This window comes from Scleropages formosus, chromosome 5 (genome assembly GCF_900964775.1).
Source record: "Scleropages formosus chromosome 5, fSclFor1.1, whole genome shotgun sequence".
Classification (NCBI taxonomy): Eukaryota; Metazoa; Chordata; class Actinopteri; order Osteoglossiformes; family Osteoglossidae; genus Scleropages; species Scleropages formosus.
Window position 1 is genome coordinate 10177479 of NC_041810.1, and position 19549 is coordinate 10197027.

Sequence of the window (19549 nt, forward strand, 5' to 3'; positions counted from 1 at the left end):
TTGCAAAAGGAATTTACATTTACTCAAATGAAAACCAGCAAAAGACTTCACATCATGTCTGTGCACGAAATATATTCCATAAACTCCACACCGAGCTCACGCACACCTCTGTTAAGAGGAATATTGTGGTTTACTATAGGCAAAGCATGGTCTTTGACCACAAAGAAGCACAGGAGCCACAGTGTGGTCATAAGGGGGAAAATAAATGACCACTTTTGAAATTCTGAACCTTGTTTTCTGCCGATAATCATATGATATATGTGACATTTGATATATCACTGACTGCATTTGACTGCCAATCAAAAAATTATGCATCTAGAGGATGAAAGAAGCACACGTGGGCGCAGGTAAACAACCTGCAGACCGTTTACTGATGAATGACAAAAGTTTTTTTTAAATATCAACCACAGACTTGTATGAGTTTAAAACTGTGAGGCTTCGCACAGCAGAGAGAGAATGGAATACAATAAAGATGGATGGTACTGGGTGCTTGCAATACAGCTAGCTGGGCCACCAGGGGGCACAGTGACTAGGGGTTACCAGTGTGTCTCCTTACCTGCTACACTAGCTGTGCTCGTTGCTTTGGCAGAAGGTTGTCACCTTAGCCTCACTCATTTCCAAATATACACACCACCTTCAAGGAATTATTTGTTCATTGGACAAGTATGTTTGTAAATACTTTGCTATCGCCTGAGGATATGATGCCCACATGGCTCCATCAAAGTTGTTCACATCACACAGTGTGACTCTTTGAGGGTATTGGAGTCTCTGTAAACCCAAAACTCAGCACTCTGGTTTCCGAACACAAGACAGGGACTGTTCTCATTCCCCCTCACTACTGACCTTATACCACTTTAACGGGGTTGAGATAAGGATGTTCCTGGTAAACTGAATGCAGATGCAAATGGCCAATATGGGTGGATGCCAAAGCACTTCCTCTGTTTACTGTCTGCGCTTTCTTCACCTGTGATTAACAAGCAGGTCAGCAGACCAACACATCTCAATGCTTTTCATGCTCTGAAGGAAAACTTGCGGCCAGCTGTTCATTAAAGGTCTCTGTGACTCTGAAATACTGCTTCATTTACATTTACCACATTTACCACATTTACTACATAAAGGTTTGTCTTATTCTGCTGATTCAGCCGTTTTACATCTCAGCTGTCCACACTCAAGACCAGAGACAGCAGGATGACCCTGGATGTGTCCACACTCAGCGTGTCTCCCCGTTGGCCCAACTCCATCAACAGTACCCCCTTTCTTCCGATTCCCCTCTCATTCTCGAGTTGTGTTTCAACATCATCGCCACCTTCAACAAACCATAGTTGCTCACTTGAATCTCCTACCCATGTCTCAATACTTCTGTAGTAATATTCTTATTCTTATGTATACAAAGGGTAAGAATAAATATGTATTAGTGTATGGAATTCGGCGGAAAACGTGTCAACATCATGGAAATTAATTCAATGACAGAATTATTGCACTTTCACCGCTGTTTTCCTCAGGCTACTTGTATGAATATAAGACACCCAAAGCCCAGTATTGAATCTAACTGCCCTTGGAAATCTGTTTTTCACACTGGGGTCCAGATGCTGAAGAAACTGCTGCCATTAATTCTTGAGGGATACATTAAAATTGGCTAACAGTCAGTCACTAGTTCAAAAATGACCCAGGAAGCAACAACCATGAATAACATTATTCTAATGTTCATAATAAAGGTCCTGCTCACTGATTAGTTGCCCAATGATGGAATTTGATAAGATGGGTGGATTGTTGAGAATGAAGGAGTGTAAGCGGTGTAGATGGTATATTCGGTGGTCTGTGCAGTACATGGCTTGACAGAACCGCAAAGTGCAACTGGCTTCCTTAGACGAGGGTGAACTTATCTGGGAGGAGGTACGAGAGGCTGTGAGAGCTGGCTTAGTGTCAGGCCTATGCTGTACGACTTCCACCATCTCCACTGGACCATCAAACATCTAAATGACCCCAGAGGAGAATTCCTGCAGGAGGCGCTCTTCTACAGCAGGTGGAACACTCACTCACTCACACACAAAGACACACAGTTGTGCTGGAGCAGACACTCGCCAAACAACACCCGTCTGCAAGGAGGTGGGGACACATATTACAGTATACATCACACTGGATGCTTCTGCTGAATTCTGCACAGGGAAACAGAAGCCATCTGCTGTGAAGCAGGAAAATGATGCCACAACCACATCTGCTTCTAAAAAACTACTGTCATACTGCATGCATCTAAGAGCAGCACCATTATTTCTGACTGCAAGCAAAGCAAATTCCTTCACCACAGACAAATGAGCACAACTGATGCACGTGTACAACTTCCGTATATTTTGCCCCTGATATTAATTCTCAGCTTTGAATTATAGCTGCACCTGAAGAAATCTACTAAGCACCAGGTAAAAGTTTTTCTATTACTCAAAGCTGGAAAAAGATTTTCTTTTCTAATCATGACAATTAACCACAAGTCACCCATTACAGATAAAGGCCAGACATACACAAATATTAAGTGTCTAAGGACTGCTTTAATGGGTTTTGAACGCATCACAAACAAACATCTGAAACCACAGAAGTGTGGAAGCAAAGATCTCGAAACAGATATTGTAACTGCAGCAGAGCATTGTAGGAATGTGAGGTCATTTAACTGTCATCTCACAATGGACTGTGAGCCCCTCATTCGGCTCGGACCCTCATGCGCGTGGCCTTGGCAGAGTATGGACCAGGGCCTTTCCAGGTGAGCCAGTGGAGACCTGATGCCCAGCCCTTGTTATCCCCCGCTGGATGCCAGTCCCCGTGCAGGCTGGCTGAGCCACAACGGCTGTACCACCAGCCGCCGCTCCCCTCGGACCAACTGCAGCTGTTCTCCGCAATGTCGCCGAAGATGCAAGGAGAGCAGCCGTCATTGTCCCTGTCCTTGGTGCTGAAGCCGTAGCCATTCTGGTCAATTCCTTGATGGGCACCATGGATGGCATCACTTACCATTACTTGCAGGAGAATCATAACTCTGCTTTATTATTTATCTCACAAATATAAAATCACACCAACTGCACCTTAATCACAAGCTAAGCCATATTTTATTTTTAACATCTATACATTATAGGCATCATATACATATATGTTCATATATAATGTCTGACAACACAATCTAGTGTGACTAGTACTGTATATGTAATGTGTGTTGCATATATATTGCTCTTAGTAAATATATATGGTACAATACACTGGTATGCTATTATATAACATTACAGTAATTTTTATCCTATGCTACAGAAAGGCACAGTCACTGGTAGTACATAAGCAGTTTTACACTTTATGCTAAACTGAGGGACACTGTGGAAAATGTCCTGCTGCTGGACTCAGTTATTTTTATTTCCTCCATGTCTCATGACATCCAGCGATGTCACTCATCTATCTTAGTGCTCTTGAAAAAGTGAAATGAGTATTGAAAGACATTATAAACAGCATTACATGGTGTTATAGAGAGGATAGTAGTTGATATAGTGCTAAAGTAACAACTTGCTACCAGAAGGATGGAGGTTCAGGTCTGTGGAGATCATCCTGCTGTTGTTCCCTAAAGAAAAGCAGGTTTACTATTAGATGAAAGTGTTATAGTTACTAGTTGAAATAAAAAATGTTGAGATGCAGCATATTTCAAAAGTTTCAAGGAATTGTTTTTTCACCCCATTTTCAGTAGCATCTTGGCAGAGAACTGATGACTGGTTACTGTGCTGTTTGCTGGTGGGACTTCTAGACCAATAGAAGATACCGAGTTTAGTCAACATAAGACATTCCATAAAAAAGGTGATAACAAAGACATGTGTTATATATAAGCAAGCTATACAGACAATGATAGAGCTTTGACTGGAGGTTTTGTTCTTCTGTATTAAACCATGTATGGGACATCGGTTCCAATGTTTCGCTTCTCTTGCTCGAAGCATCATTAGAGTGTGACCACATCTTGTAGAGGTTAAATGTGAAAAGATGTGGTCACACCCTGATGATGCTTCCAGCAAGAGAAGCGAAATGTTAGAACCAATGTCCCATACGCACTTTAATCCAGAAGAACAAAACCTCCAGTCAGTTGACTCTAACCGCGGAAGCCTACGGATTTTGAAATGATACTTTCCTTGCATAAAAACTACAATTCATTCTTTCTGAAAATCTATTCATGTGACAAATTCCTTTTTGTAAGATCCTTACAATAAAAGCAAGACACAAGAAGTTTCATGTTTGTCATGAAGAACTACAAAGAAAAAATGGACTGCAGGAATGGTGTCAAGAGAAAACAGGTGAGAACGTTCCAGAACTGGGGGATGTGTTACAGCTGAGGACAGCAATGTGAGAAGTAAGACGCACAGACTCACCTGACAGATAAAAGGCAGCTTTTCCTCACAGCGGCCGTCCTGCCACAGCACTGCGTTGTCGTCACTCCGGAACACCTTTCCACAGTAGTGTTGCGGTGGCGTTTCTGTGAAGTTCACAGACCACTGGCTGTAGGTCACCTGTGGGCCACCTACCCAGAACCAGGGTCCATTGCAGGTGAGGTAGGAGCGCTCCAGTCCCACCCACACGCCGCTGGAGAAAGACTGATTGTTCAGCAGCCGGGAGACGTTATTCTGTACCATACTGTTGGTGATGTGCACGAGGGTGGAGTTTTCATCTATACAGTGTTTCAGAGCTCCAGTCCAGGTCTTTGGCTCATTAACTAAGAGCAGATTACCTTAAGGGAAAATGTAAAAAGAATGAATTTCATTTCTTTCAATAATCACACATAAGTACCACAGTGGACACAACTATCATAACTCATAACTACGAGTAATAACTACGAGTAGTACCACATCTGCTGAAATATATCTGCAGACGGAAATTTGCAGACTACTGCTCCATTCAAAGTCTCAACCACATACCTGTTCATGTTTGGAATATTATATGTTATTCTAGATTTTATTCCATTTGGCCTTTACATTTGGTCAGTTCCCATTATTAAGTTTTCATTATTAACCTGTGTAAGAGACAGATGTCCAATCCACTACCCTTCTTGAGCACACCTGTCGGGATGGGGTGGGGTGGGTATTCTCTGAAATACAGACTGAACACAACTGGAAGCCTCACTAGATGGGAGACTTGTTCCTTCAAGGCACCCGGAGCTTCAGCTACATGTATTACTGCACATGTAATAATTTCTCTATGATGCATGAGTTCTGCTCTTAAAGTTTTGTGGGTGTTGACTCCTCCCTGTTTGTGATGAACAATTCATTTTACTACATCTCAGCTGGAAGACCGTTTTGAAGCCATCAATAATTCACCTGGCATTGTTTTCTACAATAGTTTTTTCCACACTCAGTGATTCACAGCACAGGGCTGGTGGTTCCTCCTTGGTGGAGGTTCAGCTCAAGGTTTACATCTCCTGCTAACGGTGGAAAACCAAACTATTCAACAGCCTCTTATTACTGAACCCATGCATTTTTAATTCCTTTCACGAAACATTTTTAAACTACAATCATTTAATAACTCTTAGCATCTTAAACATTTTTTAATTACAAATAAGTCTTATAGCAGTCTTTATTGTTCCATGGGATGGAAACTGTATTTAGTTTCGGGGTTACAGCAGTTAGTATTTGTACCTTTGCAAATCTGATGTGTGTCCCCATTGGACCATTTCCACGATTTAGTGGATGTATTCCAATAAAGTCCAATCCATAAGGTTTCCGTATTTGAGCCTCTTGTGGCATTGAATGCCTGCTGGTCCTCTTCACTGTGGATACTCGCCAGGTCTCCCCCGTTCTGTCTGCAGTTGTTTTGGGCCACACTCCAGGTGCCTGAATCATGTCCCAGAAAATATGTTTTGTTGCAGGGACTTTCTGGTTTATCTGCTGGAAATGTGTACATTTAAATTATATCTAATTGTACAGAAAAAATTAACGCTAAACTGCCAAATGTGATATGATTGTACAAACACAAAATTTTAATTAGAATTAGAAATTAAAATTAGAATTTTTTTGCTGTCATATTACTACACAAATACACATCACACACACAATATTATCAGAACTGCTCCTGGAACCCTATGTTTACAATTTGTAGCAATAGAAAGACAGTCAGAATTTTACTGCCTTTCCCAGTGAAATACTATATTCATATTTACACGACAAAACTAAAAGAAAGCCATATTTGCTAAAACAATAAAAAGTGATTGCCAAATTCTTACCTTTTTGACACATATAGTTGAAATTGCCATTGCAGTCTGTTATAGTCCAGTTTCGTGTTTTGTCAAAAGCCGCACATCCATAAGATCCCTGTATGTTAAGTACGTCCAGCTGACTGCAGTCAATGCTTTGAAACCAGCATATGAGGCTGGCCCAGATGGCACAACTCATCTTCCACTGCGATAAATTTCCTGTTAATGTATTCACATAAGTTGAGCACCCAGTGGGTAGATTTTCACAGAACTGCTGTGCTTCAGTGCAGGAATTCTGGTTTATGCCCACAGTGTTCTGTGGATTTGAGACTGTAAGGAAAAATGAGAAAGATTGTCTACTTAAACTACAGAAGCAGTTACCTCACTATCTGACATCAACAAAGCTACTGGATATTGAACCAAACAAAAAAACATAATGGAAAACACACAGGAGGTAAATACTTAAGCCAAACTGCCTTATTACAAGGTACAAGAGCACTAAAATTATATTAGAACACACATACCATATACAATCAACCCTAGCTACTTCCAGTTTCTTTTGAATTCATACACCTAGTTACTGCACACAAACTTCAATTTACATAACCCATGAATAAATGCTTTCAGCACTTATTTGTCCCCAGAAAAAAATTCAATTCCTCATCGCTTCTAAAAAAATGCATTTACTTGATTAAAAAATTATTCTCTTTAAAATCAGTTGACATATGTTTAGAACAATAAAAAGAATAATGAAGATATTTTCAAATACATTTTCTCCATGAAAGACTGTCTAATGGCATTTAAGAGGGAGATACAATTTCCTTTCAGGCCAGACAAGTAGGTTTTAATACTCACTAATAATGTCGATCCTATAACCAAATATTCAGCTTCGGTACCCGTGGCTAGAGATTAATCCCTAAAATCTGCATTGCCTGTATTCCTCTGATTGTCATGACTTGTGGGATGTGTAGTTCTGGACCTGTTAAGTGGGATGTCAGTGTGTTCTCTGAATTGTGGTGCTTCTCCCTATTTCCCCAGAGGACAACCAAACTCCCAGGTCTCTTGTATCATTAGCTCTCTTTCATGGAAACTACCAGTCAAAGTCATTGCATAAAAATGTCTTTGCTGAGAAAATATCTAGAGGCTTAAGATGATAGCTGCTAACCTTATGCTGCACTGGACAACAAACCTCATCAGAGTGCAAAGGTGAAAGTAACCTGTACATCTGGTCATGGATTCAGTCTTTACTTAATAACGTTTCAAAGCAATATTATAATGTAATGAATCTTGACTGTCCTTACTGATAAAATATTACCTGCTAACGGACAGGAAGATAACAGCCAGATTACAATAATGATGAGCTGAGGTGGAGAAGGGAATTGTTTTGGCTGCAAACATTTTTATGATTTATGGTAATATAGTGTGTGACCGCACTGTAATTTTGCCATTATGGGGTATGCATTCTATTCAAACTGTTCCCTGCAAGTATTGTGTTTTATTATTAGTCTCAGTAAAGCATATCTTTATCAGTGTGAATAAAGTACTCACTCTGAACCAGGAGAAGCAGCATTAAGTTCCACATTTTCACTGCAATGTAAGGAAAATTTGAATACAGAGAGCAAAAAAAAAAAGACAAATTAGTCAACACAGCCAGTGTGCATAAAACATCCAGGTCAAAGTTTTTTCAGTGTATTTGTGGCAAAATAAAATATTACAGAAAAGCAAACAATTCATACTTTACACTTTAACTGATTTTTAGTCTGTTATACAACAGTGTAACTGAACCAAATTAATACTGTATCATCAAGCGGTAGAAAGTAAACTCTGTGGAACAATTCTTAATTTAGAATAGCAACCTGCCAGCTGAAGCATGGCACACATTTACATCACATTTATTTATTTAGGAAACACTTTTCTCCAAAGCAACTTACAATGTTAAGCTGCCTACAATTTTTTAACCAGCTATACAATTTTACTGGCACAATTTAGGGTTAGTACCTTGTTCAAGGGCAATACAGCTGGAGGTGAGATTTGAACCAGCAACCTTTGGATCTGAAAGCAATAGCTGTAACCACTACCAGCTGGCTGTGTAGTAAGAACAGACCTCACCTTTCTTTTAGAAGGTAGAACACACACTTTCCCAGAAGGGTCTTTCAGTCTTCTCTTAGTCCACCTGGAAAGAAGCTAACAGAGGGACTAAAATGATCCACAGTGCAGTAGACTCCTGGCTAAATATTCAAATACAGGTGTTCATGTCAAAAATCTGCAAGCCATAGAAGCACTATAAGCTCCTCCCATTCACTGGCACGCAGACTTAAAGTGAAATATGCAAAACACAGGACTCCAGGATAATTAACGGTATTGTGCTGTATCTCCTCCAGGGTAAGTACCATGGTCGGTTCAGGGAAAATAACTTTGTCAAGAGTACTTGCCAGCAGGTGTGGGATGTGAAAAAAAGACCTTTCCAAAATCTGCTTTTCATTTTTAATGTAATTTTTCATTTTAGGCCCTGTTCTTTAAACTGCCTGTAAAGTTGATGAACTCATTTCCTTTATATCCATATTTCAATATCTACTCCCACTATGCTCATTGTCACACACTGTTGTGCAGTGCTCTGAAAAACAAAGTCCTTATTGATTATCCACTTTGCATTTTTCAAATGAGATCCAGGAAAAAGAAATAATAGCGTTGGTGTCAAGCTTATGACCATGTTTACATTGTGCTTCCTTATATACCCTACCTGGAGGACATGTAGAGTACACTTCTAATAAGAAAATTTTCTTTTCTCTCCACATGCAAAGCAGAACTCTTCAACACACGGAAAGCAACAGGAGAGACAGAACAGAAAGAGATTAACGTCATTCAATGACAAAATGCTTGTGCAATTATTTCTCTTCAAATTGTTCCAACAAGCAAGTCCACATTAAATCCATCCATCGTCAACAACTGCCTGTCCCCAGCGGGGTCATGGCAAGCTGGAGACTTACGCAGCAACACAGGACGCAAGGCTGAATGAGGAAGGAGACACACCCAAAACGGGACGCCAGTCTGCCCCAAGGCACCCCAAACAGGGCTCCAGCCCCAGTTCCCTTTCTAGATCTGGGATGGCAGGAATCAGCGATGTCATCTGATAGACCACCTGGCATGCTGGAAGCTCCTCCCAGATGAACCCCCAGTTGCTCCACTGATGGTCACCTTCATCATGTTTGTTCCAGGACAATTGTAAATATTTTAAAACCTGAAGCTACGACATCCACGTGCCAACATGAAAATCACGTGATGCAATCGAACTTTAGAGGGTGAAGGATGCGTTTCTATATTTTCAGAGAGCAAAGAAGATGAGTTCATCACTCTTGTTCCCAAACACAGAAAACATTATTAATCAACCTTATGCCACAGTGGAAATTTGGAGCTGTCATTTTCAAAGAGTACAAGTTCCAATTCCATTGGCATCTACAAAGGAAATGTAAAGCAGTAATAATAATAAAATTAAGTCACTCAGCATAAGCTCTATTACTATGGCTACTTAAATTCTGTATAATAAACATGTAATCAGACAATAAAAATATTCTACAGCCTTAAGATGGTAATTTTTCAACATGTACATTCATCTAGACAGTAAACACACTTTTAAAGTCTTACTCAATATAGTAACAACTGCATCATAATGCTTTGTTTTACTCTACTTGCTGTTTTACACTTTTTTGGTTTCAAGCAGCAGTTCAGCTGTAACGCAGCTCATATTTTCCCTCGGTGCCTCTAAGCCTCCCTGCCTCCCACAGGAGCACCTGTATAGTCCCTCTGCATCCCCTGAACTTGAAAAAGTACTACTTCCTTTTTCACTATCTTGTGATCTGTGATTCTTTGTGGTAACCTGCATTAAATAAGTGCTTCCTACTAAAACTAAATTTCCAGTGACGGAGAATTGCTAAAAGGAAAACAAAGCACTTTGTTCTTCAGTTTATTGCGACACAGCACCTGGACATACTATAACACCCAGCAATAAACTGCAATAAATCTTCATTTTCTTAGAACATGACATGCTTAAAGGCCACAGCATCAGTATCTATTTTAGGTAGTGTTTCACCTTAAACTAATTTAATGTCAGAAATAAAACTTTAATACAAACTAGACTACACAGCAAATGGCAGTCCCATACATAAGCATATTTCACATTTCTCTCCCCCGTAAGCCACATATAAAGTATCAGGTTCAGTTGTGTTCCTTTATATGTTGACTTCTGAACATAAAAACCCTTTTTCGTTGTTAAATTTTTCCTTAAGTGGGAAATTTTCCTTTCCAGTTACAAATGGTCATGACGCCTTGACAACATCGAGACGTTTTCTTTTCTTATTATAATCCTATAAAAACAATGAAGGTCACACAAACACACAAATCACTGAGCACTCTTCACAGTCCGTAAACACATCCAATCTGAGATACGTAAACACATGGACAGCAGTGACTCTAGCTGCACCAGATGTGCTCCCATTGGGATAGTACAGTAAAGAGTCAATGTGGACTGTTGGAAACCGCTGGTGTGATGTTGAAGGTAGAGGAAGGACCTGAAGCGGACCATCAGGCCTTCTGTTCATGTGGCTTTTAAAAAGAAATGGAGTTACCCTAAAACTTCAAAGTGGTGCTTGTAAAACTAGAAGACAACACACCTCATTGATCAATTTGGGAAAGGGTGTCAGAACTGCGCAGAGAAACTGAGATGTAATTTTGTGTAGAACTCATTGGGCATGTTTGCTGCAACTAGGAATTATGAATGATTTTTAGTAAAATTGTTCAAAGTGATTACTGAGTGGTGTATTACGGCCAGTGATGCAAGCGATGTATTATGTGGTCTACATGGCCTTGACAAAACCGCAAAGTGCAACTGGCTTCCTTAGACAAGGGTGAACTTATCTGGGAGGAGGTACGAGAGGCTGTGAGAGCTGGCTTAGTGTCAGGCCTATGCTGTACGACTTCCACCATCTCCACTGGACCATCAAACATCTAAATGACCCCAGAGGAGAATTCCTGCAGGAGGCGATCTTCTACAGCAGGTGGAACACTCACTCACTCACACACAAAGACACACAGCTGTGCTGGAGCAGACACTCGCCAAACAACACCCGTCTGCAAGGAGGTGGGGACACATATTACAGTATACATCACACTGGATGCTTCTGCTGAATTCTGCACAGGGAAACAGAAGCCATCTGCTGTGAAGCAGGAAAATGATGCCACAACCACGTCTGCTTCTAAAGAACTACTGTGATACTGCATGCATCTAAGAGCAGCACCATTATTTCTGACTGCAAGCAAAGCAAATTCCTTCACCACAGACAAATGAGCACAACTGATGCACGTGTACAACTTCCGCATATTTTGCCCCTGATGTTAATTCTCAGCTTTGAATTATAGCTGCACCTGAAGAAATCTACTAAGCACCAGGTAAAAGTTTTTCTATTACTCAGAGCTGGGAAAAGATGCTTTTTTAATCATGACAATTAACCACAAGTCACCCATTACCGATAAAGGCCAGACATACACAAATATTAAGTGTCTAAGGATTGCTTTAATGGGTTTTGAACGCATCACAAACAAACATCTGAAACCACAGAAGTGTGGAAGCAAAGATCCCGAAATAGATATTGTAACTGCAGCAGAGCATTGTAGGAATGTGAGGTCATTTAACTGTCATCTCACAATGGACTGTGAGCCCCTCATTCGGCTCGGACCCTCATGCGCGTGGCCTTGGCAGAGTATGGACCAGGGCCTTTCCAGGTGAGCCAGTGGAGACCTGATGCCCAGCCCTTGTTATCCCCCGCTGGATGCCAGTCCCCGTGCAGGCTGGCTGAGCCACAACGGCTGTACCACCAGCCGCCGCTCCCCTCGGACCAACTGCAGCTGTTCTCCGCAATGTCGCCGAAGATGCAAGGAGAGCAGCCGTCATTGTCCCTGTCCTTGGTGCTGAAGCCGTAGCCATTCTGGTCAATTCCCTGATAGGCACCACGGATGGCATCGCCTACAGTTATTTGGGGGGGGGAAAAAAATCATTTTTGCAGAAATGCTTTAAAACATACAAGTTCTGAATACGAGAATGTTCACAATATAAAGTGGATGAGTTTATAGTCAATATCCATGTTCTAGCCTCAAAGATTTTGTGCAAGTGTAAGATTCTTGAGTCCTTGAATATTATACCCATTACTTGTGCAGGTATCAGTAGTTTTCACATTGCAAACCTGTGTCTTACCTGCAGTCCCTGTGTAAGCCCCAACCGTCAGTTTATAAGCCTCCTGCTCACTGGCCAACTTGAAGTCTCTGTACTCAGCATAGGCGGACCCCCCCTCAAAGTCCCACAGGTCCACTCGCAGAGTCCACTTGTACCTGCTGTCCTGCGTGAGAGCCCGCACCTTCTCGAGCCCCAGCCAGTGGTCCCCTGGGGCAATGCAGCAAGAGGAGACATGTTAAAGTGAACTTTAACAATTTACTCCACTTTAGATATTTTCACTACGGTTTATTTTATTTCCCAGAGGGAGAACGAGTATGTTTATAGGTGGGTAGTAACATATTACATTTATTCCGCTACTTTTGCTTAAGTAAACTTCAGGAGAAACTGGGGAGTTTCCAGCCTCAGTACTTTCCTACTTTTACTCAAGCGCATTTGTAAAGAAAAATGTACTTTTCCTCATTTACATTTCTGTCACTACTTTAAAATGTTTTGCATTTAATGTTTTTTCTCACCACAGAACCAGTCAAGTCACTCTCACCGTGAACCATTTGCACATTATTAAACTATCACAGATCATGATTTAACACAAACAGATTTAATACTTCTGCAAGTACAACAGCTATGAACCTGTTAGGGGTCATAACTACAGATATGAACGATGCATCACATTTACCTTGCAAATTCCCAAATCCCACTTTATACCCGGCCCAGTTCCGCCTGAAGGACACGGTTGACCCGGTTCGTCTCTGAAATACTGTCCATCCCTTGTCCCCCACCATCTCGCAGTACACCTGAAAATGGCCCAAAAGCTCAGTTGATGACATATTTCCACATTTGTAGAGCGTTGCCACAATTACCAGCACATTGTGAGCAGTGGAACTGTACACTAACACACTCTCCCATGGTTTGCAACAGCACTAGAGAATATATTGTGGTGCGCAGCACCGTGGGTATGGATGAGGCGAAGAAGGACACAGAGGCAGCGTTCATGTCGAACGACATATTTGAACACTGGCACACAGGGAAATAATGCCCTCGGTCCGAGGATCCTGTTTTCTCCAGAACTTGCGCCTCCAGCCAGCCTTCCCAGCCTGATTAGTGCCCCCAGGCTCTCTTCTCTTTCTCCCCCCGGCAGATGCAATCACCCTCTTATATTCCCCTTACGTCACCAAACGCTAACCAATTACAATAAACACATTTCCCGCTCAAAACAGTAATGCAGGTTATTACAATATTACACTTGACCACTTACCACCCACACACACACCATCTGAAACCACTTGTCCTATACGGGGTCGTGGAGCTTAACCCGGCAACGCAGGGTGAAAGGCTGGAGGGGACACACCCAGGACAGGATGCCAATCTGTCGCAAGGCACCCAAAGCAGGACTCGAACCCCAGACCCACTGGAAAGCAGGACTCGGTCCAACCCACTGTGCCACCGCACTCCCTTGACCACTTACCGTTAATTACAAAAAAATAAATATATCATTGAGTAACAGGCATAATTAAAACGCTATTTTGGTCCTTAATATTTAAGTTGGTTTCACTAAATATACATGTGCCCTTGCTTTGGATTTGTGCTAAAAAAAACGTTATGTCGGGCAGCCTCCCAAACTGGGCCAGCAGGTATGTCTTCTTCCAGGAAAGGGTTAGGGTTAGAAGCTTACAAAGAAAATAAATGTCGCACTGAGCCATCAGCTGTGTGGTTCCCTCAACTGTGCAACATTTAGTGATTTGCTGTATTGTATCATTACTGTTATTGCGATATTTTTGCTACTATTATGAAGTGCAGTTGGCGAGATTGTGTCTCCTGCAAGGTCTGGTCCTTTACCGCCATGAAACACTCGAGGGCAGCAAAAGCAATAAAAACTGTGATTTTCCTTGCTCTGTTAGTTTAATTCATTAGGGAAACAGACTGATTGAAAAAATCCTGGATGACAGCTAACAAATATTTCGTAACTATTAAGACTAAGGAGGTTTCATATAAATTAACTGAATTCACCCAGTAAATTCCTTTATTGTACAGAAATTTAAGATAAATATAGATAACTGTTTTTTTGTGAAAGGCAGCATGGGAATTACTCAACATTTATTTCAACTGTATGTCCCAATACCTTTTGGTCTGAACATCAATCATGTCAAGAAAGTCTTTACAGCTTTTATATTTTCATAGAAATGGATGTCATAAAAAACTTTAATCCTGCAGAATTAAACTGGAAAGCTATTACACACAGTAAAATGGTGCAGGAAGAACCCTCTGAACATTAATATATACAAGTAAAGGTCAATTTCTAAACTATTGGACATTATTTTGAAATACAAACAAGAACACGGTGCGTGCTGTACTTTTCCCAGTCTTTCTGATAATCTTATTTATACTGTAATCTGCATGTTTTTGGATGACTTAAGCCAATAGGCACACGGCGGAGTCCAAACTTTCATGCCACAATGAGCCTCCCGTTCTGACGAAGGTTCAAGACGTTTAGTTTAAGCCCAGTTTGATGCTGAGGCAATACGAACGCAAGTAAAAGTAACCACCCACACACTGGCGTGAACGAAAACCAGCGTTACGCCGCCGCGTACTTCGTATTGACTAATAACGCTAAATAACGTGGCAGAGGACACTGCCGCGCATGCGCGCACACACAGATTGCGCAATACTCCAAGTGGACCCGGGAACGTGATTCACGTAATAGTAACGAACCAGAGTACGGTACAGTATATCTACATGGGAAATGATCTGCGACGTTAAATACACTTCCTCACAAATAACTTGACAGCAAAAACAGACTGAAGTTGATCTCGTGGAAGTCATGAATAAATGTAAATGTAAAGTAAATCTAACTAAAATAGGAGTTGTTTCATCCAAGTACATGACTAAACTTACTGATTTACGTTGTAGTTTTAGTTTAAACAAAAAAAAAAAAAAAAAAGTCTAGGGTGGAGTGTTTTGTTGTCTTACGTTTCTTTCTTTTTTGGCAATTTCAAAGATGTGTTTTGGATGTAGGATGTATTTCAGACTCTAGCCGTTGAAGCACAGCGTCCATGGCTGCTGGAGCCTCAGTTACTATGGAGGTGGAGGAGGACATGAGCCTTTTATTTAGGTGGATACTCATCAGTAGGCACACTGTCCGCTGATGGAACTTCCCCACAAATTGTCACTTTACGGATACCACCCCTCTTTTTTTTTTTTTTTTTTTTTAAATCAGCTTAGTCAGCACTTACTTGCCTTAAATTCTCTCTTATGTGCTCAGCGCTGCTTGTCTAAGTTTTTCAGCTTGACTCTTGATATTTCTCCGGAGACTGGTGTTCCATCAGCCCCTTCTTGAGTAAACCAAGTGTAAAGTGCTTTATCCAGGGCTCTGTCACTAGCTTCCTTCAGACATTTGCATTGGAGACTTTCGCTCTCCTACAGGTCACTCGTTGCTTGCCATCATCTTGCAGCACATTGATCCATCCCTTCAGAGTAGATTCACCTACTGCTACATATCTACACACCTCAGCTTGTGTTTCTTCTCATTTTAGCACATTCAGTGTTGCTAGCTTTTCTTGAACTGACCATGCTTTCTTTTTCCTTTTCTTAGAATTTTCAGTCTTACTAGTATTTTTTCAGCCAAACATTAATGGGCTACCAGAGCTGGACTTTATACAGTCCGGTGAAACCAACTGAACTCATTAGCTGATAGACTTTTAGGAGGTTGTTACTGCTGCAGGGCTATTTGATGACAACGTTTTGTTGCTCAACACGTCAAAGCGACATTGTTTTGTAGCAAAATAGCAAAGCGAAATCAAAAGATTGGGGAAAAAAGAAGGGTTTCTGAGCATTGTTGACTTGATGCTCTTTGCAAATTGGTCTCCCAACATGTGAGCCATTAAGCTGTACTGCTCTGGAGCAAGAGAGCAAAGTTACACCAAAAGATCGCGGAAACAAAAGGCATTACAACATGAGTAACAAAACCAACAGAGATCTAGTAGGTATCGTTTGAAAGGTTTTCCAGAAAATGTCAGCATTTTATTTGTCACCGTTGGTCTGTGTTGTACTAATCGCTACATTGCGTAATTTTGCCTTTTGACTTTGAGAAATGTGTTTATGAACCACCCAGATTTGAAACCCATGGGAAGGAATTGATTGAGAAAAATGTGGGGTCGAAGCTCTGACCACATTATATGCGACCCCGCGTTATAACAGTGTATTTACTCTTGTCTGCATGTATTCAGTTGAGGCAGGAATCGATCGATTACAGAGTGCAGTACCTGGAAAGGCTGCCTGAGTGAGGCCGGCTGGATCCTGTAGATCCCACTGCGCGCTCTGGGGAACTTGGTCTTGATATGAGAGCAGTCGGTCCCTAACGCATGCAAACAAACAGGACTGGCAGTGAAATAAAGAGGTCTCATATAGGCCAGAGGAGATTCACTGGAAAATGTAGGAATGAACAGTGCTTACCTTGAGCCATCTTATTTTGCTTTTGCTGTAAATTAGGAAATAAATTATATAAATACAGTATGAAATTTTGACACTGATATTTTAACACATTTCAGTGAAAGAGCTCATGCTCCCCTACACATGTTGCCCAGTCTCTGCTGTTTGTGCTAAGGTTGCCCCACCCCCGAACACTGCAACTCTCTGATGATCATAGCTGACCCCCCCCCCAACCCCCCAACCCCCCAACCCCCCACTGCTCACCTGCATACAGCAGAGGCCGCCGTAGACCAAGAGCAGCAGGAGCAGCGTGCCATGACCAGTTCGAGTTGCAGATCCTCCCATGGCCTAAAGTTACTACAGGTTACCTTGGTGAGAAACATGGTGAACGTGAGAGAGCTACAACCCACCTTTCAGTACCCAAACCCCACTAGTTTACCCGAACAAGGCGCAGCAAGTCGCTGTAACACAGAGCCAAAGCAGGCTGAGCTGGGTGCTTGTGGAGCTGCCCAAAGGACACGTGTGCACACACATGCACACACACAGTTATTTCAGTTTAACACAACAATTTGCATTTGCCATGAGAGAAAAAAAAAAAAAAAATCTAAGCTTCCCTGCTTAGTCCCTGCAAAGGTCCTGAAATAACACCAGTTAGAGACAGCTGGTCATGTAGTGGTTAGAGCTACTGCCTTTTGATCCAAAGGTTCCAGGTTGGATCGTCACCTCCAATTGTAGTGCTCTTGAGCAAGGTACTTACCCTGAATTGCTCCAGTAAAATTATCCAGCTGTATAAATGGGAAAATAATTGTAACCATAATATTGTAAATTGCTTTGGAGAAAAGTGTCAGCTAAATTAATAAATGTAAATAATGGTTCAGGGATTTGGCAGGGCGTTGCACCAAGAGCTGTGACAACCTGTCAGGTTTGGGCAGCGAACACATGAGCAACAGTACTGAGCTACACACTGACAGTGGGGGACAGGTCCACCTTGATTTACACTGCTCTTTATCAGCACACTGTGGACCATAGTGCACTGGCATTCCTAGTGTAACATTACTCCTCGTTGCCATGGTAATCAAAGGCACATACCTCAGCTGACGTTGTCCCCCCCCAAAAAAAAAAAAAAAAGCCCCATCAGTTCCTGAACACCAAAAACCTGTATATCAAATGTTCTGAAGTTCGAATAGGCGCAGCAGGTTTGGCTGGGTCTTGCTCTCTGGCAGTTCCGGGGTTCGAGTCCCACTAGGGGTGCCTTGTGATGGACCGGTGTCCTGTCCTGGGTGCGTCCCCTCCCGCTCCAGACTTATGCCATGTGTTGCCGGGTTATGGTCCGGTTTGCTGTGACCCCACTAGAGAGAAGCGGCTTCAGCCAGCGTTTGTGTGTGAACTTTGAATATTAAGAAAGTTGTAAAAATGCTTTCGAAACTGTACCATACTAAGTATCCTCAAGTGTGAGCGTGTTCAATGTAGTGTAGTCCGCGGTGGTGGTGGCGGCAAGTCACATATCTTACTACAAAAATTATTTGCTTCATCAGACATAATACTGCCGTGTCCTGTTCTAGACCCTCCTCATGTAAAAATACCTGGCAAAAGAGTTTTCCTGTTTGCGCCAAGTGGCATTAATATACAATACAGTACTGTAAAGCAGAGTGCAGTGCTGTGGAGTAAACTACAGTACAGCATAGTAAAGCACAGCAGTTTAACTCTTCCTTAGTGCTCCACCTGCAGTGATGGTTCCTGCATCTGTCACAACCATGACCTAGAACATATACAATATTTCCACAAGACTATATTGACTTTCCTATGATTCTTTGCCGCACGCATTATGTTGAAGCTTAGCTCTGTGTGCGCGTGTCACGGGATGTTTCCCCATTTGTGAACAAACACAGTGAGGGATAAAACGTGTGTACATGAAGCATGTATCAAAAAATAAAGAACCAAAATAGTAGCAACAATATCAAACATGTGATTATAAAAGTTAGCAAATGTAAGGATTATAACTACGTACTTTACGACTGCGAGGAACTCTGGCAGCACATGGTTACCTTCGGCGTTGAAATAAGAAAGAAAAAACACACTGACCTGTGCGACACACTGTGTGAAGAGCCTCAAATCCTGAACACACAGCTGCGCTGTTTAAGCCACTATTTAAACAGCACACACACCCACACAGGGAGGGGCCTGACCGTAACTGTAATCACACACACACACACACACTTTCAGAACCGCTTGTCCCTTATGGGGTCACGGGGAACCGGAGCCTACCCGGCAACACAGGGCGTAAGGCCGGAGGGGGAAGGGGACACACCCAGGACGGGACGCCAGTCCGCCGCAAGGCACCCCAAGCGGGACTTGAACCCCAGACCCACCGGAGAGCAGGACTGCGGTCCAACCCACTGCACCACCGCACCCCCTTCCCGTAACTGTAATCCTGACTTTAAATAACACTGCCCATAACAATATGTCCATGTTTTCTCTGCGTGACTGAGAACACGGCACCACTACTGTGCAGGTGTGCGTTTGCGTAAGTCTGTGAGTTTGTGTGTAAGTGCGGAAATATGAGTGCACTTGAACAGTGTGACGGGTGTGTGACCAAGAGGACTCGCTGGCGTTACACACAAACACTGGAGGGGGGAGGGGATGTTACCCCCAGGTCACAGCTGTGTACCACAATAAGAGAGAGCAACAGGATGGTCCTGAGTAGCTTCTCT

At 42.1% G+C, this 19549-nt stretch overlaps 1 protein-coding gene across 2 annotated transcripts; it reads right to left on the reverse strand.

Moving 5' to 3' along the window:
• Positions 1-11751: 11751 nt before the first annotated feature.
• Positions 11752-18939, reverse strand: fgl1 (fibrinogen-like 1). 2 transcript variants are annotated; one of them, XM_018746711.1, is made up of 7 exons: positions 18921-18939; positions 17103-17206; positions 16863-16887; positions 16673-16764; positions 13090-13207; positions 12438-12623; positions 11752-12209 (listed from the first exon to the last, which is right to left on the reverse strand). In XM_018746711.1, exons 2-7 carry the CDS (start codon positions 17181-17183, stop codon positions 11908-11910), a joined length of 804 nt encoding a protein of 267 aa, XP_018602227.1. In that variant the 5' UTR covers positions 17184-17206; positions 18921-18939; the 3' UTR covers positions 11752-11907. The 2 variants fall into 2 exon arrangements, with proteins under 2 accessions (XP_018602227.1, XP_018602228.1); XM_018746712.2 differs by lacking the exon at positions 18921-18939 and adding an exon at positions 17928-18071.
• Between the last annotated feature and the right edge of the window lie 610 nt (positions 18940-19549).